Consider the following 14,892-nt stretch of genomic DNA (forward strand, 5'->3'; position numbering starts at 1 on the left):
ACTGATAATCACGCTAACTCACGCAAGGTCAAAGAAAGACACAAAGTGCTGGGGTAACTCAGTGGGTCAGGCTGCATCTCTGGAGAACATGGAGAGGTGTCCGTGATGAGACCCTTCTTCAGACTGATTGCAGGGGGGTATAGGAAAGAATGCTAGAAGAGAGACAGGATGAAGGATGGCAGGATGAAGAATGGACGGTAATAGTTAAACATGGTTTATCATGATAGGCACATTGTTGGACAAAGGCCAGAGATTAAAAAATAGGTGTGAGCCATAAGGGTGAGAGTGAAGCTGGGGGATAGAAAAGTTGTGAATTATGAAACCGGAGGAAGGAATGCATGCGGAGGGGGTGGGAGAGGGGAGAAACCAGTGCAAAGTCAGCCAGGGTTCATGTGAGGGACGTGGGGGGATTGGGGAAGAAAGAAAAGGGGAAAGGGGGTGTTTGTAGAGGTTATCTAAAATGGAGAATTCAACATTTGCACCATTGCGTTGTAAGCCTCCAAACAGGAATATGAGGTGCTGTTCCTCCAGTTTGCACGTGGCCTCACTCTGGCAATGGAGGATGCCTGGACAGAGTGGTCAGTTTGAAAATTTGTTTCACACCAGGCCAACTCTTTCTGCACACAAAACTTGCTGCAGTAGACTTGGTTATAAGGCAGGACTGCATGATATCTCGAGTCATTAGAGTTAGGAGTGGTTTCTGAAGATTGGTGCGAGTATCACCTCGCTGTACAAGAGGAGGCTAAGGAGGAGAGCAGAAACTGTATGCCAGTTAGCCTGCCTTTAGTGGTTGATAAGATTTTAGAGCCAATTATAAAGGATGAGGATACACAGTACACGTGCTCCCCGATTTACGATGCTTCGATTTGCGATATTTCGACTTTACGATCGGCAAATGCTCGGCAATGGCAGCGAGCCGCACGTCACGTCCGGTCACGTGATCACAATGTGTTAAATGCATTTTCGACTTGCGATATTTTCGGTTTACGATGGGTTTATTGGAACCTATCCTCATCGTAGGTCGAGAAGAAGCTGTACTTGGCAGTTGACGATAAAATAGGCCAAAGTCAGCATGGTTTTGTGAAGGGAAGATCTTGCCTGACGAATCTGCTGAAGTTCTTTGAGGAAGTAAATAAATAGCAGTGCAGATAGAGGGGAAGCTGTAGATGTTGTTTACCTAGATTTTCAGAAGGCCTTCGATAAGGTGCCGCATAAATTTCCAGTCTCTTGACCAGAGATTTGTCTCAGTGAAACATTGGACATTTATTTGGACCCTGATTTTCTTTTGTATAGAAGATAAGTCGTTTACTAAAACATATAACCTAATGAGTTGCATTTCTGAAATATAGCAGAAGGATTTTGCGGAGTGCTGAGGTTATATTAAAGCAAATTAGAATTAGCTTGAGCTAGAAAAGGGAAACTAGTGGTTCTGGTTTAACAACATTACAGGGTAGTGTGAAATTGTTGATGAACCATTATTGTTCTGAACCATTCATTATAAATCTTGAGATTTACTTCCTTCCCAACATTGGACATTTATTGACTTCCTTCCCAACACTGCAAATTACAAGTAAATATCTAAAAACCAAAATGTTCCTTGATTTGGTGCTAATATGGCAACTTGGCATGGAATTATTGGTCTCTGTCTTGCCATATTAGCACCAAATCAAGGAACATTTTGGTTTTTAGATATTTACTTGCAATTTGCAGTGTTGGGAAGGAAGTCAATAAATGTCCAATGTTTCACTGAGACAAATCTCTGGTCAAGAGACTGGAAATCACAGCAAACCTGAATGTACCTGAATTCAACTCCATCTTTTAGCTCCTGCCATTGTTAATTGAGGAAATCCCTACCCATATCCTTTGTCAACATAAGACTCACATCCTAAACACAACAGTGTGGGGAGAGGCAGATAAGCTTTGCACCTATTGCAGAGAAATTGTAGCATTTGCACAGAATCAGACTTGTAACAGCGTATTATTGTTATGGGAAAATTACAATAACCTTCACATCACTGCTCAATGCAAGTAAGTTTCCTGGGATAATATTTGCATTGGAAATACTACTACATCTGGCTCAAAAGCAACTACATGCCTCCATCCTAAAGCTCGGGTCTTAAATTGATAATGTGTTGAGTAAAGGGCATGTTATGCCTTCTGCTACAGTTTGCTTATTGTAAGGGTGTCAATTTTAGGTTTCCTTCCTTCCCAACATGACCCCGAAGTAGTTCCTGGAAGAGGAGCAAAACTGCAATCAGAAGACAGCCAGCAACAGTTTCAGCAATGCTGCTGGTCTTAGAGGCAAACCTCCAAATATTGTTGGAGGTTTATACAAGAGCATTTTGTATAATGAAGACCAACATATAGAAGACATCCTAAAATGGACATCAGGGTCCTTTTCTATCTACTTTTGTTCATAAGTAATAGGAGTCGAATTAGGCTATTCGACCCATCAAGTCTACTCCACCATTCATTCATGGCTGATCTATTCTCCCTTCTAACCCCATTTTCCGGCCTTCTCCCCACAACCCCTGACACCTGTACTAATCAAGAATCTATCTATCTCTACCATAAATATATCCACTGACTTGGCCTCCACAGCCTTCCGTGGCAATGAATTCCAGAGATTCGCCACCCTCTGACTAAAGAAATTCCTCCACATCTTCCTAAAGGAACGTCCTTTAATTCTGAGGCTGGACTCTGGTCCTGGACTCTCCCACTAGTGGAAACATCCTCTCCACATCTACTCTATCCAGGCCTTTCACTATTCACTATTTTTGTTATCTTAGGGACATAATTCATGATTTATGTGATGGTCTGGGTAGCTGGATAGGCTATCACATTCCAATATTGGAATGAAAATATGAATCCTGAGAATATATAATCGTAAGGCATAAGAGCAGGAATGGGCTTCATGGGCCTTCCTACCTCCTCTGCTATTCAATAATTCAATGCCTGTTCTGATCTTTTGTCTTGACTGCACGCTTCAGCCCAGCCCTACAATCCTTGATTCTTAAAACTGCAGCAATCTATTTCTGCTTTGAGTATAATGACTTTGCATTCATGGTTATTTAGCGTAGTTTAGTTTTGTTTATTATTTTCATGTGTACCGAGGTACAGTGAAAAGCTTTTGTTTGTGTGCTATCCATGCGCAAAAGCTTTTGTTTACATGCATAACCATTTGGGACGTGAAATTTCAAAGATTCACAATTCCGTCTCCCTGTGAAATACTTTATCTTAAGTTCTGATTGTCAGTTCTAGACTCCTTCAACAGGAGACACAGTCCCTTGGCAACTTCCCCGCTAATACTTATGTTTCACTGAGGTATACCTGTAAGGCCTCAAGAGTTATGTTTATTTATTCATACCAAATGACATGACAAAATTAGCACGGGTGAACAGCAGAAAACTGTGAATATGTGAAACCTGAAGTAAAAATGTTGGAAATACCCAGTTGAACAGGCAGTGTTTTGTGAGGAGAGAGAAACACATTTAATGTTTCAGTTCAATGGCTTTTCATCAGAAGTGAGAGAAGTTAGAAAACAAGCATGTCTTAATTACAGAGAAGGGTGTGGAGGTGCAGAGAACAAAGGGGATGTTTAAGGTTGACTGGAGGCCAAGAGAAGCTGCACCAACTGAGACAGAGTGGTGAAAACCTGTTGGCTGATCTGTCCGGTGCAGGTGCAATGAGAGGAAGGCAAAGGGGAACAGGAGAGGAACAGAGAGCTTCGAACTGTGAAACGCAGAACACAAGGTGCTGGAAATCTGAAACATAAGAGAATGCTGGAAATACCCAGCAAATAAAAAGCATCTATGGAGAAAAAAAAGTGAGTTTAAATTAGGGGTTGTTGCACTGAACCTGCGGCTATTGCTTTAAATCTAGGTATTAGACTTGGTATTTGACAACCTGGAAATAATTACTCAATTAATTTGAGTATATATACTTGATATTTGACAACTATTTCAAGGTTGGCAAATAGCAAATATAATACCCAGGATTAAAGCAATAGTCACATATTTTGGGCATTTAAATTCTATCTAAGAGAACAGAGTTTCACTCTCAGCTGAGAATAACCTTTCTACTTTAGACTTTGAATGGTTTTCAGATTTGCTAATCGTTGCACATTTCAGAGAGATGAAGGGTGACAAAGAGTGACTGGGATCATTTCACTTTGATCTTCTCTCCTAATTAGAAATTGAAGCAATCCTTGACTTTTCAGAACACATCGTGTCTTTAGTGGGATGTTGCATTAACTTCAAAAAAACAACCTTTCACATTTGTGTTGGGACCCGATATTGCAAATAACCTCTGAAACATGCCACTATTAGAAAATCTGAAACAAACATTCAAAGGCTAAGTAGAAAAGTTATTCCCAACTGAGATTGAAACACAGTTTTGAATTAAGTGCCTTTATCCTGTGGTGATTGCTTTAATCCTAGATGTTATTTTCCATATCTGCCAACCTTGAAATAATTAAGATAAACACACAACATGCTGGAGTAACTCAGCACCTCTGGAGAGAAGGAAGGGGTGATGTTTTGGGTAGAAGACCCTTAAAGCAATCTAGTTAGGGATAAGGGAAATGAGAGATATAGTCGATGATGTAGAGATAAAGAACAATGAATGAAAGATATGCCAAAAAGTAACGCTGATGAAGGAAACAGACCATTGTTAGCTGTTTGTTGGGTGAAAACAAGAAGCTGGAGGTGGGGTTGGGATAGACAGAGAGGGAGAATGCCGGAGTTACTTGAAGTTAGAGAAATCAATATTCATACCACTGGGCTGTAGTCAATTAATTTAAATATGTATATATATGAAAACAACATGTATTTATGGGATGTTTATCTGTTCTGCATTTCACAGCCTCGTATGTGCCAAAGAAAAAAGAAAAACAGTCATTCCTGTACAATGTTAATAGGAAGTGGGTGCCATTGTAGATATGGATGGAAAAACCAGGCTGGAGCCCATTCAAGGGCAGATGGGACTACTTACTGTTGGCTGTACTTCAAATCAGTTTACATCACACATGGGACATGTACTATTTTTGTTGAACTAGATAGAGTTGTAGAAAAAAAATGATCGTAATCGGAATTTGAAGGTTATTCACGATTTTGGATTGGTGGCTGCATCACCTGCAATGTGTTGTTCCTGCATGGACTGTATAGGAATCCCTCCAGGTAAAATGTACAGTTCTGTAGCAATCAGTTATTTTGCTCAGTTTGGCAATATTTCACTGAAGCTATTATTTTTAACATTTGTCAATGTATTGAAGCTGTAAAGGTATGCTTAATTTAACCCTAAGAAAAGCTTTAAGCTTTCAAGTTCTTTGAACGATCCCCTTGTATTTTGCTACAATAGAGGCAGTCGCAATCAAGTTTGGTCAATTTATATATTGCAGGTAAATTATTTAAAAACCTGACAAGCGCGCCCAGTAGCCAAGGAACAAAAATGTATAATATGAAATTAATAAATATGAATACAGTACTCCATAATTTCTTCACTCCTGTTATCCTTGAAGAAAAACACAAATAGGAGCCTTAGTGATTAGGTAACAAAGTCTCGCTTCAGGGTAGAAGAAAGTAAAAGCATCAGAGTGTGCTCCTCGGCCCTTCTGGGTGAGGATAACTTACTCCAATCTATTTCTTTAGGTTGTGAGATGCCTGAAGTTATAGACGTTGCCACAGATGGGCAGGTGGGTTTGCAGGAAGTATACGAGGAGGTATGCTCTTCCCTTGTCTTTTCTGGGTTTGGCGTTCCCAACAAATAGAGACACTTGGTCTTCAGTGCATTCCCTTCTCCATTGTAATTGGTCATGAGAAACAAGGATGTTACCTTTCTTCAGTGAGGTTATAAGAACATAATTTGTTCTGTCTCCACATAATCCTTTGACATTTGGAGCTTGATTGGCTGGTTCTAAACATGTCCCCAAAAAATCCTTCCTGCTGCATTGACTTCCTATAAGAATTTTGAAACTTTCAATGTGATCAACTTTCATTCTGCTAAACTCTGGTGAACACAGGCCTTATCGAGGTTGGTTGAACAAAGCTGAGAGTGTTGCCCTGGAAGAGGAAGGATGCCAAATGGATTTGGAAGATTTTGCCAATGGAGCATTGGTGATACCTCTCTCATGCTTTGAGGTGCATCTTGTAAGCTGTCCATGTCTCTGCAGTATTTAGGAGGACAGGGATCATTGCTGATAGGTAGACCATGTGTTTGGTATTGGGTTTAAGGCCAAATTGTAGAATACCAGTGAGCAACTGGGTAGACAAAGGTAAAACAATCAATTGTTACTATGTGAAAGAAATTGAGTCATACAGCGTGGAGGCAGGCCCTTCAGCCCAACTTGCCTACACCGGCCAACATGCCCCAACTACAGGGGACGGGGATTCCCCTCCGCCACCATAGATGAGGCTCACACCAGGGTCTCATCCATACCCCGTAACACTGCTCTCTCTCCCCATCCCCGCACTCGCAACAAGGGCAGAGTCCCTCTGGTCCTCACCTTTCACCCCACCAGCCGGCAAATACAACACATAATCCTCCGCCATTTCCGCCACCTCCAACGTGACCCCACCACTCGCCACATCTTCCCATCTCCCCCCATGTCTGCCTTCCGCAAAGACCGCTCCCTCCGCAACTCCCTCGTCAATTCTTCCCTTCCCTCCCGCATCACCCCCTCCCCGGGCACTTTCCGTTGCAACCGCAAGAAATGCAACACCTGTCCCTTCACCTCCCCCCTCGACTCCATTCAAGGACCCAAGCAGTCGTTCCAGGTGCGACAAAGGTTCACCTGTATCTCCTCCAACCTCATCTCCTGCATCCGCTGCTCTAGATGTCAGCTGATTTACATCGGGGAGACTAGCGTAGGTTGGGCGATCGTTTCGCCGAACACCTCCGCTCAGTCCGCAATAACCTACCTGAACTCCCGGTGGCTCAGCACTTCAACTCCCCCTCCCATTCCCAATCCGACCTCTCTGTCCTGGGTCTCCTCCATTGCCAGAGTGAGCAACAGCGGAAATTGGAGGAACAGCACCTCATATTCCGTCTGGGGACCTTGCGTCCGGATGGCATTAACATTGAATTCTCCCAATTTTGCTAACCCTTGCTGTCTCCTCCCCTTCCTTAACCCTCTAGCTGTCTCCTCCCACCCTCCCATCTGCCCGCCCTCGGGCTCCTCCTCCTCCTCCCCTTTTCCTTCCTTGTCCCCACCCCCCCCCACCCCCCATCAGTCTGAAGAAGGGTTTCGGCCCGAAACGTCGCCTATTTCCTTCGCTCCATAGATGCTGCTGCACCCGCTGAGTTTCCCCAGCAATTTTGTGTACCTTCATGCCCCAACTACACTAGTCTCAACTGCCTGCGCTTGCCCCATATCCCTCTAAATCTATCTTATCCATGTGTCTGTCCAAATGACTCTTAAATTTTTTTACAATACCTTTAGCAGTAGATGCAGTCAAACTAATTAGACCAAAGATTAACATGATCCCTAGCTTCAATGGCCCTCAATCTGGAGTCAAAGATATAGTTGAAAGATTGTGAGGTTCAGGAGGATACTTAACTTCATTAAAGAACCTAGAAATGGGGGAATCATTTCAGAATAAAGAGTCACACATTTAAGGAGGAGATAAAGAGGAATTTCCTATCTCAGAGGGTCTTGAAGTTTTTGAGTTCTCAACCCCAGAGAGATGTGGAGGCATAGTCAATGAATATGTTCAAGCTGAGATAAACAGATGCTTGGAACATGATATAATATGATCAGTAATTTATGGGGATAAGCAGGACAGTAAAATTAAGAGTAGGATCAGGTAAGATTGGACACAATGTAACTATAATCATTATTTTATTGAATATTCCAGGAGATCTGGTAAGTAAAGCATATTAGATCAGATTAAATGGGAAAAGAGAGCATTTGGACTCTCAAGCATGTTCTCCATTCAACACAGGTAGTGCTGCTTTGGCACTAGAGTTACATTCCTCAGAAACCCTGTGCGATAGAAAATCACATGATAAAAACAATCGTGTTAATGAGGAAAGGGGTTAGAGAGTTTCAAATTTAAAATGATAGCGTTATTTCCCCACCGTATTTTACCAAATAAAAGTATTTTTAATAACTATGTCTACTTTTGTTGCTGCTAGCTAAAACTACCAAAGACTGTGTTACATTGTTTTAGAGGGTAATATCTATCGCAGCGATCACTTGTCAATTTCTACAGCCTCCCACAGTGAACGTAGCCATCAGTGTTCTAGCAAAACAGTGGCATCTGATTAGTGCAGGGAGGCTACATGGAAAACATTATTTGCAGATCAGCTATTTTTCTGCTTGCCAATTTTTTGAAGTAACACGTAAATAATTCTCCATTCCCCAGTTTAAATCACCGATTAGGTCCACGTAATTAAAATATAGTGCCCTACTTTATCCATCACATGATATTCAATTCACATTATGGAAGGAACTCATTATAGCCGAATTACTTGTAATGTCATGGCCTGAGCTTCACTTTCCTGCCTGATCCCCATTATGCAAGACTCCCTTACTGAGCAAATATCTGACGCTGTTTTCAACATATTCAGATACAACATTCTCAATTCCCTCTTGTTAGAGAATTCCAAAGAGTAACAACCTGAGAGAGAAGAATTTCCAGCTTCATTTCCATCTTGAACGTGCTTTTCCCGCATACCCCAAATCCACATTCGCCTTTTTTGTACACAGGCCCCTCAATCCTCACCCCACATCTTGTATGCAACCAATACTCCTAAATGGCACTGCCCAACGAACAACATCTAATGATACTTTGAAAATCACCCCCTATGATTCTGCCCCCGATACATTATAAAGTATCACTGCCAGGAACTCTCTCACAAAACTTCCTCTACCGATGCAAATTCATAACATTGTCTTTTCAAGCACATTACAGTTTTTAGCCCAGAATGCTTAACAATAAATTGGCTTCAGCCACTGAGTTGCAGGACAGAGGGTAATGGGAATTAGTGTAATTGGGTTCATAGCAAACAATCTATTGCAATACAAACAAATCACGGCAGTCCAAACAAGTGCAGTACAAACAAATAAATGGATACTTTTCTAAAGAGCAGAGAAAACAGAATGCAGTTGAAACCACAGCATATGTTCCCAGTAAAAGCAGGATGATTAGAACAAACTTTCTGCATAAAGTCAATATTAGTCACGTACCACAGTGCAGATAACAGGCTTGGTGGACAAGGGAATTAATCGATCCTCTCCACTCCAGATGGAAATGGTGTTGTCATGATATACAGCATTGTGAAAATTAGGGTCAGACCATGCTGTAACTCAGGAACACGTTTGCTCCTTCTCTTAATTGAAAGTCAAGAAATGAAATCGCAAGCATAACAAAATTGCCAGCGAATTACTTTTTCTCACCCCAATAGGGACTGTTTCAATCACTGCTGATATTGAGGCCAAGGGCAACGGAGATATCAGGAAACAATTGGATCTCATTGTTTTATAGTCACTAGTGTGTATGGGGAGCAATTTGGTGGAAGGATGTCACACAACCAAAATAAAGGGTCTGACCCACCACTCCTACGTCAATCTGCACATTACATGCATCAGCTGCCCACTGTTCTAAACTCATCAGTACTCCCACCTGAGCTGGTCAAAAATAGTTCACAGCCAATGGCAAGGAAAAATAACACACAAAGGCTATAAAAGTATTTTATTCAATATTCTTTCAAAAATGAATTTTTAAAACAATTATTAGTTCATCTGACAAGGTTTCCCAGTTAATTAAATGTGTTTGTTATGTGTTCAATCAGTAGTTTCCCACTTGATTTACAGTCCATTGTCACAGTATCTGACACATAAATACACAGCAAGGATGAAGGGGTAAAAGGAATTTACCTCACAAGGAAAGACCAATTCAATAAACCATGAGCAACATGGCTTTAACAAAATATTCCACTGTGAACTTTCAGCGTTCAATGCTTCCTTGACTGTTCATTGCCATAAATTGGTTGCCACTGGACATGTTTCCCCAGCTGAAGTAGTGCTGATGGAACAGCAGATAGACACAAAATGCTGGAGTAACTCAGCAGGTCAGACAGCATATCTGGAGAAAAGGAATAGATGCCATTTTGTGTCCTTCATACTCACTTTGCTCGGCCAACTTTGGAAGGTCCCCTCCACAATATTTCCCCACCCAACACAATTGCTATCCTTGGTCACATCACAAGGACCTGATACTGTGAATTGTAGTGAAGATGGTGCTGAGCAGGCTCCAGAATGGTCTTGGGGCATATATCTAACTTATGTTGTTAATGCATGAGACACGTAGAATAAAGGTATTGCTGTAGACCTCGTCATCCTGCGATTTATATTTTGTCCTTAGAAGTGTAGAATCAATTTTATTCCTGCAAGAAACAAATAAACTCCAAATATATGATCTCCTTTCCTGGAGGGTTGTGGAGCAAGATGTTGTGTTAGTGTACATGATGCTTTTCTAGACTCTGAAAATGGAAACAATGGAAGGATGAGTACAAGGTGCTGGGGGGAGGGAAGGGTATATTAAAGAGGTGAAAGTGTTCTTTTTTATGTACCACATCTGACTCTGATAGCAAAGTTTTACAGTTAAAACTTAAATGTCAATGTTTGTTAAAATATTTTGACTTTAGAAACTTCTCTATGAACACTCAAACACCAGAAAATTAGCAGTGACACATGGACACAATTAAAACCTTCATTTCATCGTTAGACGAGGAATACACCACTTGGAACTTTTTTTTTTTTTTAAACACTTTGCATTTTAATCAATTGAAATTTTTACAGGAATTTGGCAGTGAAGCTTATGTAACTCTTTGACGTTAAAAACCAACAATGGCACCCAGGAAGTTACAATTTTAGAATGTTACACCAGATATGCTCATTTATTACAATACGATAACAAAAATATATCTCACAATTGTGAGATCTCATCTGCAGTTTGAAAAATACATCATCAACATGAAATGTCCATCACCACAATGTTTAAACTTGAGGCTAACTCTTTCTATGTACAATATATACGTGTTCACATCGTGGAGATCCTGAGTATAATACCAATAAATGTAAAAGACTGACTATATTTATACAAAAAAACAGTAATCCAAAAAATCAAGACGATTAATTGTAAGAAATGTTCCTATCTTTCCCTAATAATGTTTGTGAACACCTTTTGACTGAGCATAATGCATATCTCTGACTTTGTACACGAGTAAAAAGTATTCAGAAACATTAGTAAACAAATGAAAATACACCCCGAGAAAGCTATGTTGATTTAGTAAATCAATTAGAGGAAACCAGGAATACTTAAATCATTCTTTTTTTACCATGTCTTTAGGTGTGGAAATGTTATGTTTCTTCAAATAATGAATCGGGCAAATTGCCATCTAATTTGGAAGCTCTTCAAAAATATTAGCCAATATAATAGGCTCCAATCATGGATATCACTTGCTTAAAATAGGGGCATTAAAAAGAAAAGCATTGGGCAGCTAGTTGGGCTCCCAATATCTTCAATCTGGATGCCTGAGCAGTACTTCGGACACTGGACATGCTAGATCACTGAGGTGTGTCCCCATTAATCTATGATACAATATTTTATACACATCCATTGTCCAATACTTTGAAGGTTGTAAATCATGATGAGATACCAGCACACCACGATTCTAAACATCTCCTGTGCACGCTGATAATCTTAAACGTTTTGGAAATTGTTGATTGCATCAGGAGGTCTGGTTACCATTTGTGGCAATAAAACGATGGTACACAAATATTTCCTCCACCAAAATACTAGGGAAAGATGGTGCAGATGTATGATATGTAACAAGGGGAAGGATGGTTCTGTGGAATTACATACATATATAAAGAAGAAATAAATGTTCTTTGAATTATTGGAGGGAGGGTCCTTCCCTCGCTCTAAAGACGAAAATAGCGTTCACTTATGAGCAATGAATTTTTCCACATACTTCATGAGCACCATAAAATAGCAATCAATTTGCCATTCCTTCTGTAAATACTTTATATTGAAAATCTTGCCGGAAACCTGAAAAGGTTGAGTTGAGATTTAAAAAAATTGACAAGCAAATTACAGGAACAAGCAAATGATTAAAAAATCTCACACATTCCATCATACTAAAATATACATAGGCTGGCTGGTGATCCAGTGTACAGTCCAACAGTCTATAAGGTTTGGTTTGATGAAGTGAAGCAAGCGAGGCATTCAGATTCCAGAAGGAACGTGTTGAGCGGTGCAAATAAAGAAGAAAAGATTGCTTCGGGCATCATCCATACAAGCAGAGAATAAAATGAAGGCAATATTGAACTCTTCATGCTGGGTATAAACAAGCCTGTTTTGTTGTTAGGTCAGATGAGAGTAATGGCACAATGTTCTTTGGTCCAAAGCAGCCGACAGTTCATGTTCACGGACAGAGGAACAGAGGTAGAGCAATTCCTAATCTGTTCCTATATTCTGTACATCTTTGAGTTTGTCCAGGAATGTTAAGTCTCCTTAAACTTCCTTAAGTGTTATTTGACAGCCACCACATATGTCCTTTATCTCCACCAGGAATGCGGCATGGTTGCAGTAATGCTGCACGATGTTATCATCCATGTTCACCAGGATTCTGTAGGAGGCAAATTGGAAAATTAATGTCAAGTAGAGCTCACTAATTGTGGTCTAAACTACCAAAGTCAAAGATAATTGCACCACAAATGTAACTCCTCCATATCTGAGTCATGGAACAAACATTTCAAATTACTATGACTATGAATCATAAGCTGGGAGGTGGAATTAGTCTAACATCAACTTTTGTGCATCATGGTCACAATGGCTTCCTATTCGGCCATAACTTCAACTTTTTATTTCCCTGTGAAGTCCTCTTTCTGTAAAAGTATTTGAAATCCGCACAGTGGCAGAGAGTCAGAGATGCTGCCTTACAGCGCTAGAGACCTGGTTCGATTCTGACCGTGGGTTTTCATAGAGTCAGAGAGTGATACAGTGTGGAAGCAGGCCCTTCGGCCCAACGCGCCCACACCGGCCCACACCAATGCCCCAGCTACACTAGTCCCACTTGCCTGCGCTTGGCCCATATCCCTCCAAACCTGTCCTATCCATGTACCTGCCTAACTATTTCTTAAACAATGGGATAGTCCCAGTCTCAACTACCTCCTCTGGCAGCTTGTTCCATACACCCACCACCCTTTGTATGAAAAGGTTACCCCTCAGATTCCTATTAAATCTTTTCCCCTTCACCTCGATTCCCCTACTCTGAGCAAGAGACTGTGCATCTATCCGATCTATTCCTCTCTTGATTTTGTATACCTCTATAAGATCTCCCCTCATCTTCCTGCGCTCCATGAAATAGAGACCCAACCTACTCAACCTCTCCCTATAGCTCACACTTTCTAGTCCTGGCAACATCCTCGTAAATCTTTTCTGAACCATTTCAAGCTTGACAATATATTTTCTATAACACGCTGCCCAGATCTGAACACAATTTTCTAAATACGGTCTCACCAACGTCTTATGCAACTGCGTCATGAAGTTGTTTTTGTACGGAGTTTGTACGTTCTCCCTATGACCACGTATGTTTTCTCCATGTGCTCCAGTTTCCTCCCACATTCCAAAGACGTGCAGGTTTGTAGGTTGTAGGCTTCTGTAAATTATCCCTACTGTGTAGGATAGAACTAGTATACAGCTGATTGCTGGTTGGCATGGACTCGTTGGGCCGAAGGGCCTGTTTCCACACTCGCTATATCTCTAAACTAAACTAACTTAAGCTACAAATCAGAGCCCTCTGCCTGAGCAATGCTAATACCATTTGATAGGGAGCAAGGAGGAAGCATGTTTCCAAAAGGGTGGCACACAAAATAGGTGGTTTTTATCCTCTCTGGAATGACACATGGAATCGAGCAATTTGGTTCCTTCAGTCCCTCTGGCTTAGAATTCAACCGTTGCAAAACGCCTGCAACAATTTTAAATCCCTTTTGAAAACAGAGTTTAAATAATCCGACTGGTTCGCAGTATTCATTGTATTTAAAATTAAATACAAAATTCCTTCCAATGAACTGGTAACACCTGTTTTATGTTCTTCAGATGAGACATTGAGCAAGGAGCAAAAAATCAGTGCTCAAATCAGCCATAGTCACATTCCAATCAAGTCACGAACGAACATTCCAAGGCCTTTAACTATCTGAGAGCATTCACTTCCTCTTATTTACTTGCTATTCCTTTTGTCTTGCATTGCTATAATATTAAAATTATCAAAAGCCATAAATCATCTCTAATTAGGGCTTTGGCACGACATTTTTATGATTGAACAAAACACCTCAAGGAAATTATAAGACTAATATTAAACTCCTCTTCTACCTATTGTTCAATATCTGGATGTTCATCTGCGGCATTTGCATGAATGTAGTACAGATCAAAACATGCAAATGTAAGTATTCAAAAAATACATTGATATGAAAGTGTGCAGACAAATTTTAAGATTGCAGATACATTTTGAAATCAAGGTACAGGCATTGCAATCTTAAAGTAACTTATTTCCAGTGACCAGCATGAGAATCATTTCAAAGTAATAGCATTACAACCATTTCCAAACCCATGTTTTCAGCTGTATTGTATTCTGCACTGATGTTAGACTTTGGTTTATCATCTACGCAAACACTGGATCTGGGAATAAAATCAATTTTCTCCAGAGGAAAAGTCACCTACTCCTTTTCTCCAGAGTCCCCCCATCCCCCCCCCATCTCTACTTTCAGTCTGACAAAGGATTCAGACCTGAAACGTCACCTGCTCCTTTTCTCCAGAGATGCTGCCTGACCCCGCTGAGTTACTCCAGCATTTTGTGTCTACCTAGGTGAAGAATACTATGGATATG

The 14,892-nt window shown here is 40.7% G+C and overlaps 2 protein-coding genes across 4 annotated transcripts in view; one reads left to right on the forward strand and one right to left on the reverse strand.

Moving 5' to 3' along the window:
- stpg1 (sperm tail PG-rich repeat containing 1) overlaps window positions 1-5,482 on the forward strand; it is a 45,183-nt gene extending 39,701 nt beyond the window's left edge. For both annotated transcript variants that reach the window (XM_033045189.1, XM_033045188.1), the window contains one exon: window positions 4,864-5,482. In XM_033045189.1, coding sequence (XP_032901080.1) covers window positions 4,864-4,937 — 74 coding nt within the window. In that variant the 3' untranslated portion in view covers window positions 4,938-5,482. The remainder of the gene's footprint in view (window positions 1-4,863) is intronic.
- Window positions 5,483-10,750: 5,268 nt separating this feature from the next.
- The window catches only part of grhl3 (grainyhead like transcription factor 3), a 79,696-nt gene continuing 75,554 nt past the window's right edge, over window positions 10,751-14,892 (reverse strand). For both annotated transcript variants that reach the window (XM_033045190.1, XM_033045192.1), the window contains exon 16: window positions 10,751-12,633. In XM_033045190.1, the coding sequence (XP_032901081.1) occupies window positions 12,519-12,633 (115 nt within the window). In that variant the 3' untranslated portion in view covers window positions 10,751-12,518. The remainder of the gene's footprint in view (window positions 12,634-14,892) is intronic.

This window comes from Amblyraja radiata, chromosome 27, assembly GCF_010909765.2.
Source record: "Amblyraja radiata isolate CabotCenter1 chromosome 27, sAmbRad1.1.pri, whole genome shotgun sequence".
Taxonomy (NCBI): domain Eukaryota; kingdom Metazoa; phylum Chordata; class Chondrichthyes; order Rajiformes; family Rajidae; genus Amblyraja; species Amblyraja radiata.